We start from the raw sequence: 23,934 nt of genomic DNA, 5'->3' as shown, positions 1-23,934 counted from the left end.
ATGGGGGTGGGGCCAGTCAGAATTTTTACTACCAATTCTCCAAACAGCTCAAGATTTCTGCTACTGGCTCTCCAGAATTGATCTGAACCTGCTGAACCCCACCTCTGCCTCAGAGGTCTTCTAATCCAGCCCCTGCTCAAGCAGGAGACCCTATATCAATTTTCAGACAGGTGGCTGTCCAATTTCTTCTTTAAAATCTCCAGTGAAGAAGCAACCAAAACTTCTGAAGGCAAACTGTTCCATTGGTTGATTGTCCTCACTGTTAGGAAATTTCTCCTTAATTCCAGGTTGCTTCTTTCGTCGATCAGTTTCCATCCATGGTTTCTTGTCCTGCCTCTTCAGGTGCTTTGGAGAATAGCTTGACTCCCTCTTCTTTGTGGCAGCTCCACAAATACTGGAATACTGTTATCATGGAACCCCAGTTCTTCTTTCCTCTAGACTGGCCATATCCAATTCCTGCAACCATTCTTCATATGTTTTTGTCTCCAGGCCCTTAAGATATAGCTGTTGTTTGGCTTTGTGGTCGTGCTACATCCTCATAGTGGGTGTCAGTCTGCTGCATGTCAAACAACAGCTATGCAGCTCACCAGCTCAAATTCCCCTGCAACACAGACTAAATTGAGCACAACCAAGCCCCCACCCAAACAGGACACACCCCCAGCCAATCAGAGCACAAAAAAACCCCCAGCCAATCAGAGCACAGCCAAGCTCCCACCCAATCAGTTCAAGCTGAAGCCTGAAGATGACGAATGAGACTTCATCGAAACGTCACCAAGATGTAGCAGCAAAGTCCAAGTGTCCAGTCACTGCCACATGTTACCAATAGGAAGACTCGAGACCAGGAAGGTGAGAGAAACAGACTTTTAATGATGCATCAGAGCCCAGTGCGTTCAACCAGCAAAATCTGGACTGCCCGGGATACGCCCGGGCAGGTGTTCTTATAGACCTTAATTCAAAAAGCAGAAGTAACTATGGAAAATTACAGAAAATACAGTTTCATGTCAAACAATACATTGCGTGTAGCAAAAAGCACCTAATATCCTAACATGGTAACGGTTGAGCAAATATCATACACCACCCACATGGCTTCCTGTTATGTTCCATTTCTTGTAAGTTTCAGCAATGTTCTGGTACAGCTGGTACCTTCAGTTCCTCTTTTATATTGAGGTTACAAAGCGGCTAATCATAAGGTATATAAAATATAAGGCAATTGAATACCAAGAGATAGGTAAAAAGTACAGGTAACCTATTAAAGGGAGAACAACTTATGGATTTAGGGATCACTCGGCCATTCCCGTCTCATTCCCCCCTTTTGAAGATTCAATTAGACCAATCACGTGAAACTTCAACATAGGGAGAGTCACTTTCCACATCCCAAGCATACAACACAGTAGTTGAGGGGGGGCGTTTCTTCAGTCTGAACCGGGGCCTGAACAGAGATAAGAGACCTGGGATACACTGTATGCAGCAACAGCAACCCACCAAAGCAATGATGATAGAAAAAGCAATGGGTATAATACGCTTCACCCACCCAAAATCAGGAAGCCAAGACCATAGCCAATCCCAAGGGGACTGTAATACAGTAGTATCAATAGGGTTCTCAGCAACCACAGTTTCCATGTGGTGCACAGTAGCGGAAATATTCACCTTATAGTCTGTGATGTACACACAACAATGAGAATGAATCAAAGCACAGACCCCCCCTTTTGCAGCTAAAATAATATCCAAAGCATACCTGTTCTGCAAAACAACTTCCCTGATTTGTGCAATTTCCACATTAATCATTTTCAAAGCCTTGATAGTATCATTAAACAAAACAGTAGTCCAATTTGACAAAGCATGTAGATCCCTGTAATTCATGGCCACCCCCAAAGGGGGAAGAGCAGCTCGGGAAAGTTGGGTTTCAAGATAGTAATTAATGGGCCGTTTAACATCTGTATCTCTACGATTCCTTAGCCGGCCCTTTGGACGGCTGTCAGATATTATAACAGATGGGGCAACGTGTCCTAGAGTACAACGACCAGACCACCATGGCGGGATACGTTGGTATGCCCTCCTCCCACACAACATCCAAAAATCACCTATTATATTTATTGTGTGATTCTGCTCCGCAGTGACCTGTTGGACCATTTCCCTTATTATATTACAAAGGGGAAAGGAAGTCCGGACTTTAGCTAACTCCCGGGATGTTTGGTAGTTCGGACAGCCTATACTTATTGAGCAGCCACCAGTTAGCTGGTTGGTGCAGGCAAACTCAGTAAAGTTATGGAGGTATTCAGTGTATGTGCCATTGAGATAGGTGTTGTTTCTATACATAATGGGAGTCAGTACAAATGTGGTCCTACAGTTGGGGTATTTTCCCACCGCCAGCGAAGCAGTCCCGGTAGTATTAGTAAATTCCCAACAGAATGCTGCCTCCTCTTGGATTCTGCTGGCAACAGCCAGAACGGGAGCAGGAACATCATCACTTTGCAAAATACCTGCTCTACCCCGAAACCAGTTCCAATTGTTCTGGAGCCAGATGGTTTTATTAAATGGGATGGCATGTATTATAAGTCCCCCTTTTGCATGTGGAGGAACATGCATACAAATCCAGCAATCCGTCTTATTCACTATACGGGATATATTTTGTACGTCCAAAAAATACGAATTACGGTCCCAAGCAAGGGTCAAGGGTGATGACACAGCGGACACCGAGGAGGTGAAACTTACTGAACGCGCCCTCCGTGGGGACCGTTTCGGAGTCCAAGGGATGTCAAGCACATGGCACATAACGGTAGAATTGTAACCATCCCAAGAATCCCAGAGGGTCCCATTCAAGGGCAGCCTACAACGCCAAAACCGCCGCCCCTTGTGTTCACACGGGGAGAGGCCTTCCTCCATTTGGCAGTCTGGGATCCGCATTTGACTATATGTAAAGTGAATAGAATTAGGGAGATACAGAAAACATTGGGAGCAAGGAGGAAAGGGCCCATGGCCATCCACCGGGACCCCATTCCCCCCTGGCGAAAAGGAGTCATCCCAACCAGTAAGGTTGACCGGATCAGAAATAGGGGACAACCCCGGGTGCCGATCAAAATAGAAAACCTTAAAAAGATACATAGTATTAATAACAATGCATAAGAAAAGGAGTACTGTCATAAGCCATACAGAAGGCACAAGGTAACGCCTAATGCGTGCAGTGTCCCGTAATCTAGAAGCGGAGTCCATGTTTGTCACCGGAGCGAGCACCGGAACGAAGATTGTAGTGGCCCGTGCAAGTATCAGCTTCCGGAGTGATACCCACAGGGGAGATGTCAACTGCGGGGCGAAGACGAGCCGGGCGAGAGGGAGTCTTACGAAAAGCCAACTTCAAGGGACGTGCCGGATCAGCGGTGACGGACCAGGAACCAGGAGCAGCCAATTTCACGCATGTCCAGTGGATCCACGACTTGACCTCAGCAACCTTAACAGCAAGGGGAGAAGACATAACAACAGTATACGGTCCTTTCCACCTAGGGGCCAAAGGCTCCTGTTTCCAATGTTTGACCCACACCTCTTGGCCAGGTTTAATATTATGAACTGGAGTGACAATAACATGGGGACGACAAGACAACACATACGTCTGCAAACGGCGGACCATGGCATTAAGGGCTTGCAATTGTTTCCATTTGAGAGTATCACCCAACTGAGGAGTCGTCAAATGAAGGCCTGTAGGAGCAACCAGATTCGGGATTCTGCCATATAAAAGTTCAAAAGGGGAAACATTGAGGGTCTTACGAGGTGCACAACGAACAGCAAGAAGGGCCATGTTGAGGGCATCCGGCCACTTAAGATGAGTCTCTTGACAAATTTTAGCTACCTTATCCTTAATGGTTCGATTAAACCTTTCAACAAAGCCTCCAGAAGACGGATGGAAGCTACAGTGCAATCTCCAGTTGATACCTAACATACGAGAAATCTTCTGAGTTGCCTGGTGAATAAATTCAGGGCCATTATCAGATGAGATGCGTGTTGGAAGGCCATAACGTGGAATTACAACTTGAAGTAAGGCCTTCGTAACCTCAGCCGCCTTTTTCGTTCTAGTGGGAATAGCCTCAGGCCAGCCGGTATAGGTACAAACAATAACTAACATAGCAGTATAAGGCCCTGATCGTGGCATGTCTGTAAAATCGATCATGAGGGACTCAAAGGGATAACAGCCCTTAGGTTGGTGGCCCTGGGGTAAAGAGGGTCCCTGCCGAGGATTGTTAGCAGCACAAGTAGAACACCGAAGAACCACATTAGTTGCCAAACTGTGGACCTTATCAATATACACCTCTCGGAGCAAGGCTTGTGCTAAGGCAGACTTCCCCAAATGTAGTTGTTGATGCAAGGAAGAAGCAACGTTCCACGCCAACTGTTGGGGAACAAAAACACGATCATCCGGCAGGATAAACCAACCGTCAACCAAGGAGGCCTCTAACGATTTAGCCTGAGTCACTTCCACTGGAGTATACGACGGGGATGTCGTGGACGGAGGCGTCCACAAGGGACAAAGAGTCTGAGATAGCAAAAATGCAAGAGCAACAGAGCGGGCGGTGCGATCAGCCTTATTATTACCACGATCAATATCAGAAACCCCTTTCTGATGACCTCTACAATGCATTATTGCAACTCGGGAGCCCATACACTGTCTAGGAGCCGCAGAATGTGAGATCCATATTTTATATCCTTGCCACCTGCTGTTAACATTCCCCGCTCTTTATAAAGGGCCCCATGAACTTGGACAGTTAGAAAAGCATACTTAGAGTCCGTATAGATGTTGACCCGCAAATCATAGGACATTTCAAGGGCCCTCGTTAGGCGTGTAGTTCAGCCAATTGGGCACTAGTGCCAGGGGGCAGTGGTTGAGCCTCCCAAACATCCTCCAGTGTCACGACGGCATATCCAGCCTTCCGAACACCATCATGAAGAAAACTTGAACCATCAGTGTAAAGCGTGTAGTCCGGATTAACAAGGGGCACATCTTTCAAGTCCGGGCGACTCGAGAAAGTCTCCTCAATCGTCTGCAGGCAATCATGGGGCGCCTGCGAGTCAGGTTCGGAAGCAGGGTGGCGGATTCAATACATTAGAATGCACCAGGCGAATTGAAGGGTTATGAGTAAGCATAGCTTGATATTTTAACATTCGGGGGTTAGTAAGCCAAAGGTGTCCCTTATTGTCCAACACAGCACGTAAAGTATGTGGAGTATGAATTTCCAAGTCATGGCCAAAGGTCAACTTATTGGCCTCGTGCGTGAGAAGGGCTGCCCCCGCAACTGCCTTCAAACAGGTGGGCCACCCTTTCGCAACATTGTCCAACTGCTTAGACAGGTACGCGACGGGGCGAAACCATGTCCCCATCCTCTGCGTGAGCACACCAACTGCCATGTTTTGTTTCGTGTCGACAAAAAGTTGAAAAGGTTTCTCCAAGTCAGGCAAAGCGAGAGTAGGTGCTTGAGTTAAAGCGAGCTTCAAAGTGGTGAAACTTTGTTGTTCCCCTTTCTCCCACTTCAATGGTTCCTTATCCGCCCCTTTGGTGGCTTCATATAATGGTTTGGCCAGAATGGCGAAATTGGGAATCCAGATTCGACAGAAACCGGCTGCCCCCAAAAAACCCCGCAGCTCCTTGCGATTCTTAGGAACTGGCAATTGACAAATAGCTTCCTTTCGCTCATGGGCCAAGGTGCGGCTGCCCTGCTGAATATCATAACCCAAATACCGGACCTTGGGTAAAACCAACTGGGCCTTCTTCTTGGAGGCCTTGTAACCCAAGTCCTGTAAAAGATGTAGTAAAAGGGAAGTGTTCTCCCAGCAAACGTCTTCAGAAGTCCCAGTCACAAGGAGATCATCAACATATTGTAAGACAACATCAGGAGGAGGGATCTCCAAAGCCTCCAAATCCCGAGCAAGTGCAGCCCCAAACAGTGTGGGAGAATTCTTAAACCCCTGTGGTAAACGAGTCCAGGTATATTGTTGTTTCCGTCCGGTTATAGGGCTTTCCCATTCAAAGGCAAACAAGTGCTGAGATTGGTGGTGAATAGGTATTGTGAAGAAAGCGTCTTTTAAATCGATGACCGAAAACCAAGAAGCAGTAGGGGGTATTAGTCCCAAAAGAACATATGGGTTGGGCACGGTCGCGTGGATGGTAACAGTTGCGTCATTCACGCGCCTCAAATCCTGCGCCATCCTAAAGTGGCCATCTCCTTTTGGGATTGGTAAAATGGGAGTGTTCCATGGCGAGTCTATTGGTATCAGAATGCCATAAGTAAGGTAAGTCTCAATAACTTTCTGAATGGACGCGACAATGTGTCTGGGATAGGCTCTTTGACGAATTCGGACTGGATTCCTCCGGGGAATTTCCTCAATCACAATAGGAGGATGGTGGCCAGCAAAACCTGGAGGATTATCTTCCGCCCACAGGTGGGGAACAGCAAAGTCCATCCACTTCCCACCCTGCGGGGCGTCCACGGCCACCATCAATCTCCACACTTCCTCCCGGGGAATATCCAGATTAACTTTGCCATACTTCAAATGCATTGAGCCATCTTCTGAAAAGGAGATTTGCGCCCGCAATTTACAAAGTAAGTCACGACCCAAAAGAGGCATAGGGCAGTCTGGCATATAAACAAATTGATGACTAATGGTGTGGCCCCCTGCAACACAATGAAGGGGCTGTAGAAAAGGTCTTTCAACTGCCTCGCCACTCACACCTTGGATATTGATAGAAGAAGTGGACGGCTGAGTCAAGGGTAGAGTCAAAACAGATCGAGTTGCACCAGTATCGACAAGGAAAGGGATCGTCTTGCCTCCAACTGTCAAGCGGACCACAGGTTCGGGGAGGTGCTCCAAACCCGGTCGGCCTCATTGCCACTCCTCCGCCTCGGCCAAACCGAGGAGGGGAGATCTCGGGAATAGGCCACGGCGACCTCGACCCCTTTGAGGACCTCTTCGAACACCTCGCAATCCAGTAGGGGGACTCCAGGGGCGGCTACTAGGACGGGCAAAATCTTCCTTATTGGGACATTCACCTTTCCAATGGCCTTCCTGTTTACATATGCCACATTGATTAGGCCCCAAAGTCCTTCCCGTCCCTCGGCCCCGGAGACCTCTGCCATCTCTGGGTCCACTCATCATGGCAGCCGCCAACAATTCAGCCTTCTTTTGCATCCTCTGGTCCTTCTTTTGTTCTTCACGAACTTCCCGATTAACAAAAACCTTTCTAGCGACCTCCATCAATTCACTCAGTGGCTTGCCCAATGCCCCTTCGAGTTTCTGGAGTTTTTCCTAATATCTGGGCGCTTTGTGAAATAAAGGCCATTGCTAACATTCTGGCATTTTCTGGCAGAATTGGATCAATGGGGTATACATACGGTAAGAATCAATCAAACGAGTAAAAGGCTTCAGGACTCTCATTGGGCTCCTGTATAACCAAGGAAGGTTTTGACATATTTGTAGCCGGTTTCCTCCGCTCTTACTGCCTGAACAAATAGTCTCTGATATTCTTGTAATTCGCCATGTGACGGTTGTCATACGGGTCCCACTTAGGGTCGGCAGACGGAACCTTCGCTCAACCCAGTCCATGAGATTATACGGAACTGGCACATCCGGCTTTAAAATCTGGGTGGCAGCAACTCGGATCTTTCTCTTTCCTCAGGATTAAACAAAGTCCCCATAAGTTGTTGCAAATCCATCCAGGATGGATTGTGAGTGTCAATGATTGTTTTGACAAGATCCGCCACTTCATTGGGTTTGTCACTATAAGGACCATAGTGGAATTTCCAATTCAACAAATCTGAAGTCGAAAATGGAACATGCTGGAAGAGAGGAGTAGTTGCCACCTTATTGGGATCGTCCCTATCCACTAATAACTGATCCACTTGTCTCAAAGGAGCCGTGAAGACAGAGGGCGACGGCGGGTCAGTCCTGGACCTAGTTCGTGCAGCCACCGGAGAATCTTCTCTCTCTGGGGAAGCCACTGCCGCCTCAGCCCCCTTTTCTTCCCCTTCTTCTGATCCCTCAAGTGGAGGCATATCTGGGTCATGTGTTAGGGTCAAGTCTTGGGATCCTTTAAAGGAACTAACAGGGGAACATAACATCCGTCTCTCTGCTCCATGGCCACTAGATGTCAGGGACCGAACAGTCACGACAGATCCAGTAACTTCCCTTCTGCCATAGGACAGGTGACTTGATGGTGAAGACTTCAAACGCCTCCTTGGAAAAGTATCCAAACTATGGGGAGGCATATATGGTGGCGGATGTGGAAGTTCTTCAGGGGCACTTGGAAGGATTGGGGGAGTTTGCAGTCGTCTCTTAGTCTCTTTTTCAGACAGATTCCGGGACACCATCAGAAGGCATTGTTGATTTTTGCATTTCAAAAGCCAAGGGGGGGGTCTCCTCAAAAGATTGTACCAGACATCAATATAAGGAGCCTGGTCCGGATGGCCCTCAGTTGGATGAAACACCAATTGGTGGACCTTAAGGGCAATATTAGCATCTAAAGTGCCCTTATCAGGCCAGCCGAGGTCAAAGGTCGGCCATTCTGCCTCACAAAAACGCCTCAACTCGCGCCTACTCCACTCAATGCCATAGTCCTGAGTCATATAACCTGCCTTAAAATTCTTGAGCATACATTGTAAAGGTGTCAAGGGAACACTTTCTCCACCTCCCATGATCCACCCAGGGTCCCAGACAGAATAACAAGGGGAAAGGGATGAGAGAAAGGTAAGGGGTCCTTTTCTCTCAGAAAAACACAAGGATGTCCTGTCCACACAAACTCATCCGACCCAAGGACCCGGACGATCACGGTCTCCTGTGGGAACTGCGGATGACACGCACACACACAAACACACACACCTAAAGACAAGCCACCCACCTTTTTCTACCACTACGTATTACCCTGGAAGAGAGGAGTAGTTGCCACCTTATTGGGATCGTCCCTATCCACTAATAACTGATCCACTTGTCTCAAAGGAGCCGTGAAGGCAGAGGGCGACGGCGGGTCAGTCCTGGACCTAGTTCGTGCAGCCACCGGAGAATCTTCTCTCTCTGGGGAAGCCACTGCCGCCTCAGTCCCCTTTTCTTCCCCTTCCTCTGATCCCTCAAGTGGAGGCATATCTGGGTCATGTGTTAGGGTCAAGTCTTGGGATCCTTTAAAGGAACTCACAGGGGAACATAACATCCGTCTCTCTGCTCCATGGCCACTAGATGTCAGGGACCGGACAGTCACGACAGATCCAGTAACTTCCCTTCTGCCATAGGACAGGTGACTTGAGGGTGAAGACTTCAAACGCCTTCTTGGAAAAGTATCCAAACTATGAGGAGGCATATATGGTGGCGGATGTGGAAGTTCTTCAGGGGCACTTGGAAGGATTGGGGGAGTTGGCAGTCGTCTCTTAGTCTCTTTTTCAGACAGATTCCGGGACACCATCAGAAGGCATTGTTGATTTTTGCATTTCAAAAGCCAAGGGGGGGGGTCTCCTCAGAAGATTGTACCAGACATCAATATAAGGAGCCTGGTCTGGATGGCCCTCAGTTGGATGAAACACCAATTGGTGGACCTTAAGGGCAATATTAGCATCTAAAGTGCCCTTGTCAGGCCAGCCGAGGTCAAAGGTCGGCCATTCTGCCTCACAAAAACGCCTCAACTCGCGCCTACTCCACTCAATGCCATAGTCCTGGGTCATATAACCTGCCTTAAAATTCTTGAGCATACATTGTAAAGGTGTCAAGGGAACACTTTCTCCACCTCCCATGATCCACCCAGGGTCCCAGACAGAATAACAAGGGGAAAGGGATGAGAGAAAGGTAAGGGGTCCTTTTCTCTCAGAAAAACACGAGGATGTCCTGTCCACACAAACTCATCCGACCCAAGGACCCGGACGATCACGGTCTCCTGTGGGAACTGCGGATGACACGCACACAAACAAACACACACACCTAAAGACAAGCCACCCACCTTTTTCTACCACTACGTATTACCCTGGAAAGAGAGGGAGATCAGGCCTCTCTGTCCGCTCTACCTTCTGAGCACGGATAAATACACCAGTAACCCCAGATACTTGCCTTTTGGGGTTCCCACCACCACGTAACTAGTTGTTAACAAGGCCTGGTCTCTGCACCTTCTCAACTGGTTCTTGGAGATGTCAGCCGCCGCTGCCGGAGTCACCCCGTCCCCAGGAAGTCCCTCGGATCAAGTTGTCCGTGCGCGCTGGGAAGTTCCTCTTGACAAGATGAACCCCGACACCGGGGTGGACAGTCCAGAGGGTCCCAAGACCCCTCAGTCTCCTGGCTGGCTCGCCAGAAATGTAGCAGCAAAGTCCAAGTGTCCAGTCACTGCCACATGTTACCAATAGGAAGACTCGAGACCAGGAAGGTGAGAGAAACAGACTTTTAATGATGCATCAGAGCCCAGTGCGTTCAACCAGCAAAATCTGGACTGCCCGGGATACGCCCGGGCAGGTGTTCTTATAGACCTTAATTCAAAAAGCAGAAGTAACTATGGAAAATTACAGAAAATACAGTTTCATGTCAAACAATACATTGCGTGTAGCAAAAAGCACCTAATATCCTAACATGGTAACGGTTGAGCAAATATCATACACCACCCACATGGCTTCCTGTTATGTTCCATTTCTTGTAAGTTTCAGAAATGTTCCGGTACAGCTGGTACCTTTAGTTCCTCTTTTATATTGAGGTTACAAAGCGGCTAATCATAAGGTATATAAAATATAAGGCAATTGAATATCAAGAGATAGGTAAAAAGTACAGGTAACCTATTAAAGGGAGAACAACTTATGGATTTAGGGATCACTCGGCCATTCCCGTCTCAAAGACACTTCCAATTTTACACGGGAGAAAACCCGAACAACCAAAGACCTACATACAAACACCCGTGAAAACCTCAGAAAACAAATATATATATGTAGGTCTTTAGTTATTCGGGTTTTCTCCCGCGTAAAATTGGAAGTGTCTTGGCGACGTTTCGACGAAGTCTCATTCGTCATCTTCAGGCTTCAGCTTCGTGCTTCTGGGAGCAATGTGTGATCGCAGCTGTTTCTTCCTTTTAACTGCTAGTGGGGGTTTGAACTGATTGGGTAAGAGCTTGGCTGTGCTTGGCTGTGAGAGCTTGGCTGTGCCCCCATCCAATCAGAATTTTTATTTATTTTTTTGAACAACCATTACATCATTTATCATTCAGTGTGTTATCTGGGTACAAATTTTGTGTCATCATAATATTTGTATTTCTTTGCTTTTACATTTCAATTTAATATATCTCCCATTAAAACATTTTTCTTCTGGATTTATTTAATTTTGCACCGCTTTTTGTCCATATCCATTTTCTACCCAATAATAAAATCTGCCCCCATATGTTGTGATATTCTGATTCATCGTTCCCTTTAATTGCTAATGTTAATCTATTCATTTCTGCACATTCTTATATTTTCTTAATTACCTCTCCCTGTGTTAGGACTTTTCCCATTTTCCAATTTTGTGCAAATACAATTCTCGCTGCAGTTATTACATGGATAATCAAATATCAAATTAGATCTGAAGAAAAAATAATTGCTACTAACCTGCCTTCCATTGAGGACCTGTATATTGCACGAATCAAGAAGAGGGCCGTGAAAATATTTACAGATCCCTCGCATCCTGGACATCGATTGTTTCAACTTCTACCCTCAAAATGACGCTATAGAGCACTGCACACCAGAACAACTAGACACAAGAACAGTTTTTTCCCGAAGGCCATCACTCTGCGAGACAAATAATTCCCTCAACACTGTCAAACTTTTTACTAAAGCTGCACTACTATTAATTTTCTCATCATTCCCATCACCAATCTCTTTCCACTTATGACTGTATGACTGTAACTTCGTTGCTGGTAATCCTTCTGATTTATATTGATATTGATTGTTCCTGATTGCTTATTTGTACCCTATGATTATCATTAAGTGTTGTATCATTAAGTGTTAAATTTGTACCCTATGACCATCATTTGTGTTGTACCTTGATGAAGGTATCTTTTCTTTTATGTACACTGAGAGCATATGCACCAAGACAAATTCCTTGTGTGTCCAATCACACTTGGCCAATAAAAACTCTATTCTATTCTATTCTATCTATTCTATTCTATTCTATTCTATTCTATTCTATTCTATTCTATTCTATTCTATTCTATTCTATTCTATATATATTTTATTTACTAATTTTCTCTGGTAAAATACCCAACAGAAACAGCTCCAATTTTAAATCAATATGTTGCTGCATCATTTTCTTTAACCAAATCTGAATTTTTGCCCAATAATTTCTCGCTTCTGCACATGTCTACCACATATGGTAATATGATTCCGGTGTCTGGTAACATTTCCAGCACTCACTTGATTTATCTTTAAACATTTTTGCCAATCTTTCCAGTGACATATGCCATCTATAAAACATTTTATACAAAGTCTCTTTATATGCTGTTGCCATTGTTAACTTATTATTATTATTATTTATTTATTTTATTTGATTTTTATACCGCCCTTCTCCCGAAGGACTCAGGGCGGTGTACAGGCACAAACTTATAGGTTTTTTATTTATTTATTTATTTATTTATTTATTTATTTATTTATTTATTTATTTATTTATTTATTTATTTATTTATTTATTTATTTATTTATTTATTTATTTATTTATTTATTTATTTATTTATTTATTTATTATTTAGATTTTTATACCGCCCTTCTCCCGAAGGACTCAGGGCGGTGTACAGCCAGAATAAAAACAGTACAATATACAAATTAAGACAAAAGTTAAAATGACATATTCAATAAATGGCCGAAAATTTAAAACCGTCAAATTTGACCCATAAAATTCATAAAAATGCCCCAATTAAAATTATTAAAATTTAAAAAAATTAAAAAATTAAGCCAGTCCCGCTTGGATAAACAAGTGCATTTTCAATTCACGGTGAAAGGTCCGAAGGTCAGGTAATTGACGCAAACCAGGGGGAAGTTCGTTCCAGAGGGTAGGTGCTCCGACAGAGAAGGCCCTACCCCTGAGGGCTGCCAGCCGACATTGCTTGGTGGACGGCACCCTGAGAAGACCCTCTCTGTGTGAGCGTACGGGTCGGTGGGAGGCATAAGGTAACAGCAGACGGTCCCGTAAGTACCCGGGCCCTAAGCTATGGAGCGCTTTAAAGGTGGTAACCAACACCTTGAAGCGCAGCCGAAAGACCACAGGTAGCCAGTGCAGACTGCACAGGAGCGGTGTTACACGGGAGCAACGTGTGGCTCCCTCAATCACCCGCGCAGCTGCATTCTGAACTAACTGAAGCCTCCGAGTGCACTTCAGGGGTAGCCCCATGTAGAGAGCATTGCAGTAGTCCAGGCGAGAAGTGACAAGAGCAACTTTTTCCATAGTTGCTGCCATTTATCTATCTCTATTGTGTATCCAAAGTTTTTGGCTCATGCTGTCATTGTTTCTTTTACCTGTTCTTTTTCTAATTTAATAGAAAGTAAGTAACTGTACAATTTTTAATCATTCTCTCATCTGTTCCTGTGAGTATCTCATCCAATTCTGTCATCTCCAAATAAAAACCGTATAACTTTGCATCTTTTTCATATCTTGATTGCATTTGCAATTGTGTGTACCACTCCATATTAATCCCTTGTTCTTCTAATTCTTGTTTCATTTTCTATTCTCCCTTTTCTGATAAAATATCTTTAAGTCTAATAATATTTCCCATATTAATAATATTTGGATGTACAAATGCTTCCATTGTTGAAAGCCGTATTGGTATTTTCAACTAATGTTAGTCTTTTGATCATATTACCCAAGAGGAGTGTACGGCAATAGAGACTAAACTGACCTTAAATTTAATATCAGCAGCTAGACTATTGGTAGCGCAATATTGGAAGAAGGAAGAGTGGATACCATGGAAGAGTGGATATTAAAAGTATCGAATTTAGTGGAGATGGCAAAAATCTCAGCGTATCTGAAAGACTATTCACAAGAAAGACATATACTGGAATGGAGAAGATGGATTGATTATATTCAAAACAAATATCAGACCAAGAAGTACCAAATAGCTTATGAATGAATAGAAAGTAAAAATTGTATTTGTATATTTTTCTTTATGTAAAAGGGGAGTTAAGGCTCTAGGGGAGGGATGGGAGTTTATGGATAGTTAGTGTATTCTAGCTTATGATTGTTAGATGTTATACCCTGTATTTTGCTCTGGGAAGTCCGGCGGGGAGGGGGAATTGGGGGGAGGGGGGAGAGAGGGAGAGGGGAGGCATTTATGGAAATTTTCTGTAAAACTTTTTAATAAAACAAATTGTCTTCTTCAAACTCATAAAGTTGAAAAGTAATTGAAGAAGATGTAAGAATAAATTAGATTTTTTGGGGGGGGAATCAATTGCTCAGATAGTCTAACATTCTCTTAGCTCAATGATTTAAAGTAGAATTCAAATTTCTTCAAGTTTATTTTTATTGCTGCTTGATGATGATAAGATCCCAACTACATTACCCAGATATTAACTAATTATTAATGGTTACAAAATAGTAGGCCTCTTTTGAAGGCCTAATTACTCTCTTCATTAAATCTTGTAAATAATTGAAACTAAAAGAAAATACTTTATCAAAAGCAAGTCCCTCATTATACAGTGAAAGATATTATTTTCCTTTGGCATTAATAAGAATTTCACATACACATTTACATTTGCCAAAGATATACAGTGTTGGTAAATTTGGCAGAGCTGATAACCAACTCCTGTTTTTATACTTAGAAGAGGATTACTAATCACAGCAGAAATACTTATAACCATAATTTAATAATCACAAATGCTTTTTCTTTACAAGTTGTTCTCTATTGTTGAGGTCAGGCCTCAGCAAAATAATGTAGCATTTGGGGAAGAAGATACAGCCCAATAACCCAGCACTAGAAGCTAAGATGGAGAAGATCTCCACGGCTACCATATACTTTCCTTTGGTGCTCAAATAGGTGGGAACAAAAGACAACCAAACGCTACAAAACACCAGCATGCTAAAAGTGATGAACTTGGCTTCATTGAATGTATCTGGCAGGTTTCTAGCCAGGAAAGCCACCATGAAGCTGACCAGAGACAGGAACCCCATATAACCCAAGACAAGATAAAACATCACAACAGACCCTTCATTACATTCTGCTATGATCTCTTCAGTCATGGATTGCATGTTAAGTTCTGGAAAGGGGGGAGAAGTGATCATCCATGCCAGACAAAAGCCTGTTTGAATGAAAGACCCAGAAAAAACAATTAAGAAAGACAGTCTTTTCCCCAACCATTTTCTCAGGCTGGACCCTGGTTTGGTAGCCATGAATGCTGCAATGACCATGATGGTTTTGGCCAACACAGAAGAAACAGCCACAGAGAAGATGATGCCAAACATGGATTGTCGAAGGAAGCAAATCAGTTTGAAAGGTTTTCCAATGAAGAGAAAAGAGCAGAGGAAGCAAAGCAGAAGAGAGATGAGGAGACTGTAGGTGAGTTCCTTGTTGTTTGCTTTAACAATAGGGGTGTCTTTATTCTTAATAAATATTCCAAGTATGAACATGGTCATGACTGAAAATAAAACAGCAACGACAACTAAACTGATCCCCAAAGGTTCTTCAAAGGTTAGGAAAATTATGATTTTGAGGATGCATCGAACTTTGTCCTTGCTTGGATGCTGATCGTCTGGACATTCTGAACAAGCAATCATGTCTGCAAATAAGAAAGAGGCCTTGAAGCATTCAAATCTTAGTATGGAGCACTAAGTAAAATACATAATTTAGATTAAATCAGTGTTTTGTAAACTTGACTTTTACACAAAGCCTAAACTTTGATTCTAAGAATTGTCTGGAGAATTCTGCGAGTTTCATTCACCTTTTAAAGTGGCTAAGTTTGAAAACCATTTGATTAGCTCATTAGATGAGATCCAAAAGTAATTTATTGAGATGGGAATCTTCGCTATTAGTGACAGTCACAGTCAGGAAGCTCCACACTGGAAATATTCCAGGATCTTCCTGAAATCCTATCGCCATGTTGGGCCAACTCTGTGACTGAAGCCCTGACTATTTTTAGAGGTGTCATACAGTGGTGGAATTCAATTTTTTTTACTATTGGTTCTGTGGGTGTGTCTTGGTGGGCATGGTGTGTCTTGGTGGGGGTGTCTTGGTGGGGGTGGCAGGGGAAGGATACTGCAAAATCTCTATTCCCTCTCCACTCCTGGGGGAAGGACATGGCAAAATCCCCATTCCCACCCCACTCTGGGGCCAGCCAGATGTGGTATTTGTCGGTTTGCTGAACTACTCAAAATTTCTGCTACCAGTTCACCAGAACCTGTCAGAACCGGCTGAATACCACCTATGGTGTCATTTATATCAAATACCCTCATAAAGCAAGGCATTGAGTTTCAATCATATAGTCAAACTTGTCTGTTTTTCTATGGGCACCAAGATATGTAGGGATGTATGTTTCTATTTATTGATTTTGGCCTCTATCATACTTTTCATTTATTATTGGAATTATTTGAAAGGTTTTCAATCTACTATTACCCATTATCAAGAACAACACCTTGTGAAATCTTCCATTGTGAGAATTGGTACTAGAATAAGGAGCTGCTGATCCAATTCTACAGAGGAATTATTGAGTCTGTCATTTGCACCTCTATAACTGTCTGGTTCGGTTCTGCAACCCAACAAGAAAAACACAGACTTCAGAGGATAATTAGAACTGCAGAAAAAATAATTGCTACCAACTTGCCTTCCATTGAGGACCTGTATACTGCACGAATCAAGAAGAGGGCCGTGAAAATATTTGCAGATCCCTCGCATCCTGGACATAAACTGTTTCAACTCCTACCCTCAAAACGACGCTATAGAGCACTGCACAACAGAACAACTAGACACAAGAACAGTTTTTTCCCGAAGGCCATCACTCTGCTAAACAAATAATTCCCTTAACACTGTCAGACTATTTACTGAATCTGCACTACTATTAATCGTTTCATAGTTCCCATCACCAATCTCTTTCCACTTATGACTGTATGACTATAACTTGTTGCTGGCAATCCTTATGATTTATATTGATATATTGATCATCAATTGTGTTGTAAATGTTGTACCTTGATGAACGTATCTTTTCTTTTATGTACACTGAGAGCATATGCACCAAGACAAATTCCTTGTGTGTCCAATCACACTTGGCCAATAAAATTCTATTCTATTCTAAATAAATAAATACTAGAATAAATGAAGGAAATAAATTAGCTGTGTACCTAAATAAAAATTATTGACCAGAAATTCTGTATATCAGAAAGGAGAGGAGAGGACGAAAGGATTACTGAGGAGAGAGGAGGGGAGGGGAGGAAAGGAGAGGAAAGGGGGGAGAAGAGGAGAGGGGAGGAGGGGAGAAAAGAGGAGAGGCAGTGAGGCTTACTGAGGAGAGGAGAGGACAGGAGAGGAGAGAGAAAAGAGGGGAGGAAAGGACAGGGGAGGGGAGGGGAGGGGAGGAGAGGAGAGGAGAAGGTAAATAGAACATAATTTACCTGACATGTTTGACATCTTCCCCTCAGAACATGCATCACAATCATAGCAGCAAAATTTCTCCCCTTCTTTCTTTTTCTTCTGATAGCCAGCAGGACAGGGGTCATTGCAGACGGAACGTGGCAAGACCTGTTAATAAACCAGGATAGAAATCAGGACTGAAGGTCTGAGTAATTCTGGACAATCATCCTCTAATCTAGCAGCATAGATAGAGTAGTGGGGGTGTCATAGGATCAAGAAATGAATTGCCCCACCTGGAAATCTCTCCAAGACTTCTACACTATTGACTAAGATGGCTTCCAAGCTATTCCTTCCCTTCCCCTCCCTGGATTAAAATAGTTAAACAAAAATACCTCCTGTGAGACTCAATACTTAGTATAATATAAGCAGACGACAAATAAAAAAATCATCCCCTTAAGCGTGCCTCCGAGGACTACCTACAAGGATTAAAGTTGAGCATTTTCCTCCTACTCTTTCTTGTGGATAGACTTTCAGATGATCTTGTCCCAATCATGACACGAGGAGTCAATTGTTCCCTTTTCGCACTGTGGTTCATACAACTCAAAAACTTTGCTGTGTCAACCACAAACCGGGATATATAACATTTTTTAGTCCACTAATTCTCAAATTTCTTTTTTCTTTTTAAAAAAAATAGTTTTTATTAAGCTTTTTATCTTTAAAAACAGAAGAAGAAAAAAACAGAGACAAAAACACAGTAAAAAACAAGACAAACATAACAAGACAATATATGCTATTTTTACAGCCTTCTGTATCGACATGCATATTCTCTATTTATGTTCAATTTTCCTACTAAATACATATGTTTACATTATACTCATTAACATAATCAATACTTTGAGATTAACAATAATTAATAACTTATAGTTCTTTTATTTTAGCGATATTAAATTAATTTCCCCATTTCTTATTTTGGTTTCTTTTTTTCTAACCATTTATATATTTTGTTCCACACTCTATAATAGTCCGAATCGTCTCTTTCCTTAATTTCCATTATTTTATCCATTTCCGCGCATTCTAATTTTTTTTCTAATCACTATTTCCTCTGATGGTTTTATTTTATTCTGTTTCCACCCTTGTGCAATGATAATCCTTGCTCCCGTTAATATCTGTAATATTATATTTTGCAAAGTTTTCTCCGTTTTTGGGTCTATTATTCCTAATAGAAAGAGCTCTGGTTTAAATTCAATCTTTTGTGATGTGATTTCATCCAATCATCTCTTAATTTTATACCAATTTTTTATTTTATTTTGGGGCACATCCACCACATGTGGTAGTATGTTCCTATATAATTCCTATTTAATTTTCAAATTTCTGATGATTTGTCCAAAGAGGGTGGCAGCCCTTTTTATTATATTCTCAATTATTTTTATATTTATTATCATGTTTATTATATTTATTATTTAATTTTCCTTGAAATTTATTTCATACAGCTGGGATAATAGCATAATTCCCCATATTCACTATATTTAAAAAAAGCATGTAAATTATTTCCAATTATACTTTCTCCGTGCAGGAAAATGCAGCTATACCTTGAGTACAGAGTGCTAAATTTTACCTAATGAAAGGATCAGAAAGCAGATCATACCCATAAGCTTATCCCTGATCTCCAAATCTTTTATCCGAAATAATAAAAATGCCTTAAAATCCATACCTGTTTAAAATATTGGTGCCACACAATTAAATCTTCATGAATTACAAATCTGTTTCCTTCATTTGCTGTGGGATCCAGCTTTCCAATTTTCACTTTGTGATAGGAATTATTTGGAAACATGATCACATTTATAATATCAAATCCAGAATGAACTTCTCCATGATGGTTGATGGACACAGTTTCTCCCAGTGAATTATTGAATGAAAGGCCTTGGAGAAACCGGTGAAGCTAAGTAAAAAGAAGAAAAGAATTACATTTTATTAACAATTGATTTGTTTAGAGTTTTCAGACTCTGGGATATTGGAATACTAGAGGTATATTAATTTGATACAAAATGACCCAGCAGGGGACAGTAAAGTTCTAAAAGGAAATGCTAGAAATGGTGACAAAGAATTGTGAGAAGTTGATGGGAATAGTTAAATATAAAGATGTAAAAATAGAAGGCCCCCAACAAACGGTGAGAAAAGATGACTATAATACACATGAGAAGTTAGAAGGAGTGGTAGAGGAGCCAAAGAAAAATAAATTTTATTTATTTATTTATTTATTTATTTATTTATTTATTTATTTATTTATTTATTTATTTATTTATTTAGTCACAACAATATATATAAGCATAAGCATGAAAGTAACTTATATATATATAAACATAATCATGCAATAACTATATTAATTGGATATAATGAAAGAAAACAATAGGACAGGAACGGTAGGCACATTTGTGCTCTTATGCACGCCCCTTACGGACCTCTTAGGAATGGGGTGAGGTCAATAGTAGACAGTTTTTGGTTAAAGCTTTGGGGATTTTGAGAAGAGACCACAGAATCAGGTAGTGTGTTCCAAGCATTAACAACTCTGTTACAGAAGTCATATTTTCTGCAATCAAGATTGAAGCGGTTAACATTAAGTTTAAATCTATTGTTTGCTCTTGTATTGCTGTGATTGAAGCTGAAGTAGTCTTTAACAGGAAGGACATTGCAATAGATGATTCTATGAGTTAAACACAGGTCCTGTCGAAGGCGGCGGAGTTCTAAGTTTTCTAAACCTAAGATTTCAAGTCTGGTGGCATAAGGTATTTTGTTGTAATACTTATTACAAGAATTACAACAGTTACAAGAAGAAAAAAATACACTCTACAAGCAGATGAAAACACTGAAAATCAATAATAGTAAATATTAAAAATCAAATAGATAATCCCTTAAGAGCTTACAACAGAATAGAGACAAAAAAGGAATATTTTCCAAAAATAATGAAAGGGTTATGGATGGAGACACAAAAGATGCGGTAGAAGGAGATAAAGGATAAGGCAGAGGGAACAAATAGCCTGTGCAAAGATGTTAGAAAGACATATAGAAGGGAAACATAAAAGAACCACCAAAAAAAAAATCAATAAATGATGAAATTCTTAAAAGCTTGAGAGATGATGGATAGAGATATAATATCTTGCAATATAGTAATTATATTAAAAACCAATACAAACAAGTGGAAGTTCAAATTGGGAAAATAGTAAAATATGCATAGATATGTAATAGAATTCATTATAAACATAAATATATTAAGATTAGGAGGTGGAAAATTAAGATCAATAATATCTAAATGTACTATTATGATAACAGGATGCAAACAACATATAGGAATATATAGCTTTTAAGGATTGTAAATACAGGGGAGTTAGAGATATAACTTGGGGACTAATTAAATCTTATTAACAACTGGTTTTATTGCTATCTATCGAAAATTGAGACACTGAAAATGTGGTGAACTACTGAGTGATATTAATAACACTAAAATATTAAGAGACTTAATAGGGGTTAACAAATATATTGTATGAAGAAATGTTATTGATTATATATATATTTATTTTTCTTTTGGAAAAAGTGATAAAGAATCATAAAGAGAGAATAGTACTGTTTAAAGACAACGATGTGAATATAGGTGAACCCCAACAAATGGGAAAAATAAAGAAACGTATAAATTGGGAAATAGTATAATATATAGTGATACATAAAAGAATATATTACAATTATAATGAACATATTAAGGCTAGAAATTGGAAGATAATCACTCTGTATATGTAACTGTATTATTACTGTTAGCATTCTGTAAAAAATATATTAACCCAGTCATTACACTGTCTACAAAAATTGTTGGTTGCTAAAGGACAACTACATATACAAAATACATATATTGTTGTGTTTGACAAAATAAATAAAAAAATAAATACATTAAACATATATTAATATATTTTTTTAAAAAGTAGAAAACTTCTTGTGGTGCTATTGGGAACAAACCCACAAACCCCCACCCCATTCCTAAGAGGTCTATAAGGGGCGTGCATAAGAGCACAAGAATGCCTACCGTTCCTGTCCTATTGTTTCCTTTCATTATAGTCAATTAATATAGTTATTACATACTTATGCTTATATATCTGCTTATATATTGTATAGTTATTTCATGCTTATGCTTATATATACTGTGTGACAAAATAAATAAATACATAAAATAAATAAGGCCTGGAGGAACGTTGTCCATGGGGTCGCGATGGGTAGGACACGACTTCGCAACTAACAGCAACAACAACCATGATAAACGAATATGCTCCTGGAAATAAAGGTTTTTAATTCACATGTACCTTCCAAGTTTCTTGATCTTCAAATTCAACCCTTCTATTCTCTGTCACTCTTTTGTATTTAGAACTAAGTAAGTTCATGCCATGAATAGCATGTGCTACAGCAGAGACTGCATTGTAGATACTGTAGCTGTGGCCGGTCATTTCAAATAAATGCCCAGGAAGTTTTTTTAGGTCTTCCTTCCCGGTACAGGCTTCATCACTTTCTGCTGGTTGGTTGCTCTCTGAAAATACACAATCAAAGGCTTGTTCCCACAATTCTTTCACCAAACTGTCTCGCTGGTTCTGGAATGGTTTGATGGCCCCAAGGAATTCACCAAACCCCGGCAATTCATTGGAGTGAATATCAAAGGAAATTGCTCCGTCGAACAATTGCAGATCGGAGGGTCGGTGGAAGCTTGTTAACATTAGATCCATTTGAGCACTCAAAATCCATACTTTGGCCACGTCTACCCAATAGGTATTATATTTAAGGAACATTAACAGAAGCATCAGCGTGGTGCTGTCCCCGTAGAAGATGAATGTATTGATTTTGGTATAGTAAAAGTAATGATATACCATATACACAACATAATTTTGAAACACAGAAAAAAATACTTGCTTGGGCATTCTCTCCACAAAGGCAGAGCAGATCCTGTTGTCTGAAAGAAGAGGCTCCATGGCTTGGAGGAAATTGTCTCCACTGTCATCATCCATAATTAAAAAACCAACCCACGTCCATCCAAAGTACTTCAGCAAATGGATGATCCCCGCGATCTGAAGGCTTTCATTGGGAGCCATGCGGTAAAAAGAAGCCGCCATCTTTGTTCCATGCTTCTTTGGAGCAAAGGAGCCATAGGCGAGCTAAAATACAATGTACACTTGGTTCTTATGGTTGATAAGGTAAAGGTTCCCCTTGCACATACGTGCTAGTCGTTCCTGACTCTAGGGGGCGGTGCTCATCTCCATTTCAAAGCCGAAGAGCCAGCGCTATCTGAAGATGTCTCCATGGTCATGTGGCCAGCATGACTAAACTCCAAAGGCACACGGAACGCCACTACCTTCCCACCAAATGTGTCCCTATTTTTCTACTTGCATTTTTTACATGCTTTCAAACTGCTAGGTTGGCAGAAGCTGGGACAAGTAACGGGAGCTCACCCCATTATGCAGTACTAGAGATTCAAACCGCTGAACTGCTGACCTTTCAATCGACAAGCTATGCATCTTAAGCCACTAAGCCATTGCGTCCCATTATGGTAATCTTATGGGTGGTATGCCCCAACTAACCTGAGAAATGTATTTTCTTCAACAACACACAGATATTGCAAAGGTGCTCTTTTTTCAAGAGGCAACTGGACTTTCTAATTTTATTTTGAAGACATTTCGCTTCTCATCCAAGAAGCTTCTTCAGCTCTGACTGGATGGTGGGGAATAAAAGGATTTCATTGGGAAAGAAAAAGAACATGAAGGAAGCCCCAGAACATATGGCTATCCCAAGTGGCCTCCCTCAAATCTAAAAAAAAAGACTCTACAGGAGCTCCTCCATAACAGACCATGAAGAGAACAATAAACAAAGCAACGTTGTCATTCCATATGTTGCAGGAATATTGTAAACGTGAAGGAGGATCTTCAGCCAACACAACACGTGTGCATGCTTCATACCCAAGAATACACTAAAGCAGAAGCTTGTCCACCCCAAGGATAAAACACCCAGACACAAACTGAGCAATGTGGTATATGCAGTCCAATGCAGTGAAACATGTGCAGATCTGTACATTGGAGAAACAAAACAGCCACTTTATAAATGCATGGCACAACATAGGAGAACAAACCGATTAGGTCTAGATTCTGCAGTCCATCTGCACTCTTTTGAAGACAGCAAAGCCTACATTTCAGACAGAGAGGACCTCTGGTTTGAAAGAGGGGTCCAAGAGGCATAGGACTGGGTTATTTACGGGACCGCCTGCTGCTACCAATTGCCTCCCATTGACCAGTGCGCTCCCATAGGGAGGGCCTCCTCAGGGTGCCGTCAGTCAATGTCGACTGGCAACCCCCAGGGGGAGGGCCTTCTCCATGGGGGCCCCTGCCCTCTGGAACGAGCTG

General features: G+C 41.7%; 1 protein-coding gene across 1 annotated transcript; it reads right to left on the bottom strand.

Annotated features, from left to right (window-relative positions):
• Positions 1-14,823: 14,823 nt before the first annotated feature.
• Positions 14,824-22,653, bottom strand: LOC131196960 (vomeronasal type-2 receptor 26-like). The gene is made up of 4 exons (XM_058180481.1): positions 22,564-22,653; positions 19,224-19,451; positions 17,554-17,680; positions 14,824-15,728 (listed from the first exon to the last, which is right to left on the bottom strand). Exons 1-4 carry the CDS (start codon positions 22,651-22,653, stop codon positions 14,824-14,826), a joined length of 1,350 nt encoding a protein of 449 aa, XP_058036464.1.
• Positions 22,654-23,934: the final 1,281 nt, after the last annotated feature.

Source organism: Ahaetulla prasina, chromosome 4 (genome assembly GCF_028640845.1).
Source record: "Ahaetulla prasina isolate Xishuangbanna chromosome 4, ASM2864084v1, whole genome shotgun sequence".
NCBI lineage: Eukaryota > Metazoa > Chordata > Lepidosauria > Squamata > Colubridae > Ahaetulla > Ahaetulla prasina.
The sequence above is the reverse complement of the archived record's forward strand: the minus strand, read 5'-3'. Positions and strand labels throughout refer to the sequence as shown.

Excerpts from the sequence above, each read along its gene's own strand:
- LOC131196960 (XM_058180481.1), bottom strand. The coding sequence starts at position 22,653 with ATGGCGGCTTCTTTTTACCGCATGGCTCCCAATGAAAGCCTTCAGATC. Across the intron at positions 19,452-22,563 it reads AGTACTTTGGATGGACGTGG|CTTCACCGGTTTCTCCAAGG; the intron begins GTTGGTTTTTTA and ends CTTTTTACTTAG. Across the intron at positions 17,681-19,223 it reads GGCACCAATATTTTAAACAG|GTCTTGCCACGTTCCGTCTG; the intron begins GTATGGATTTTA and ends GTTTATTAACAG.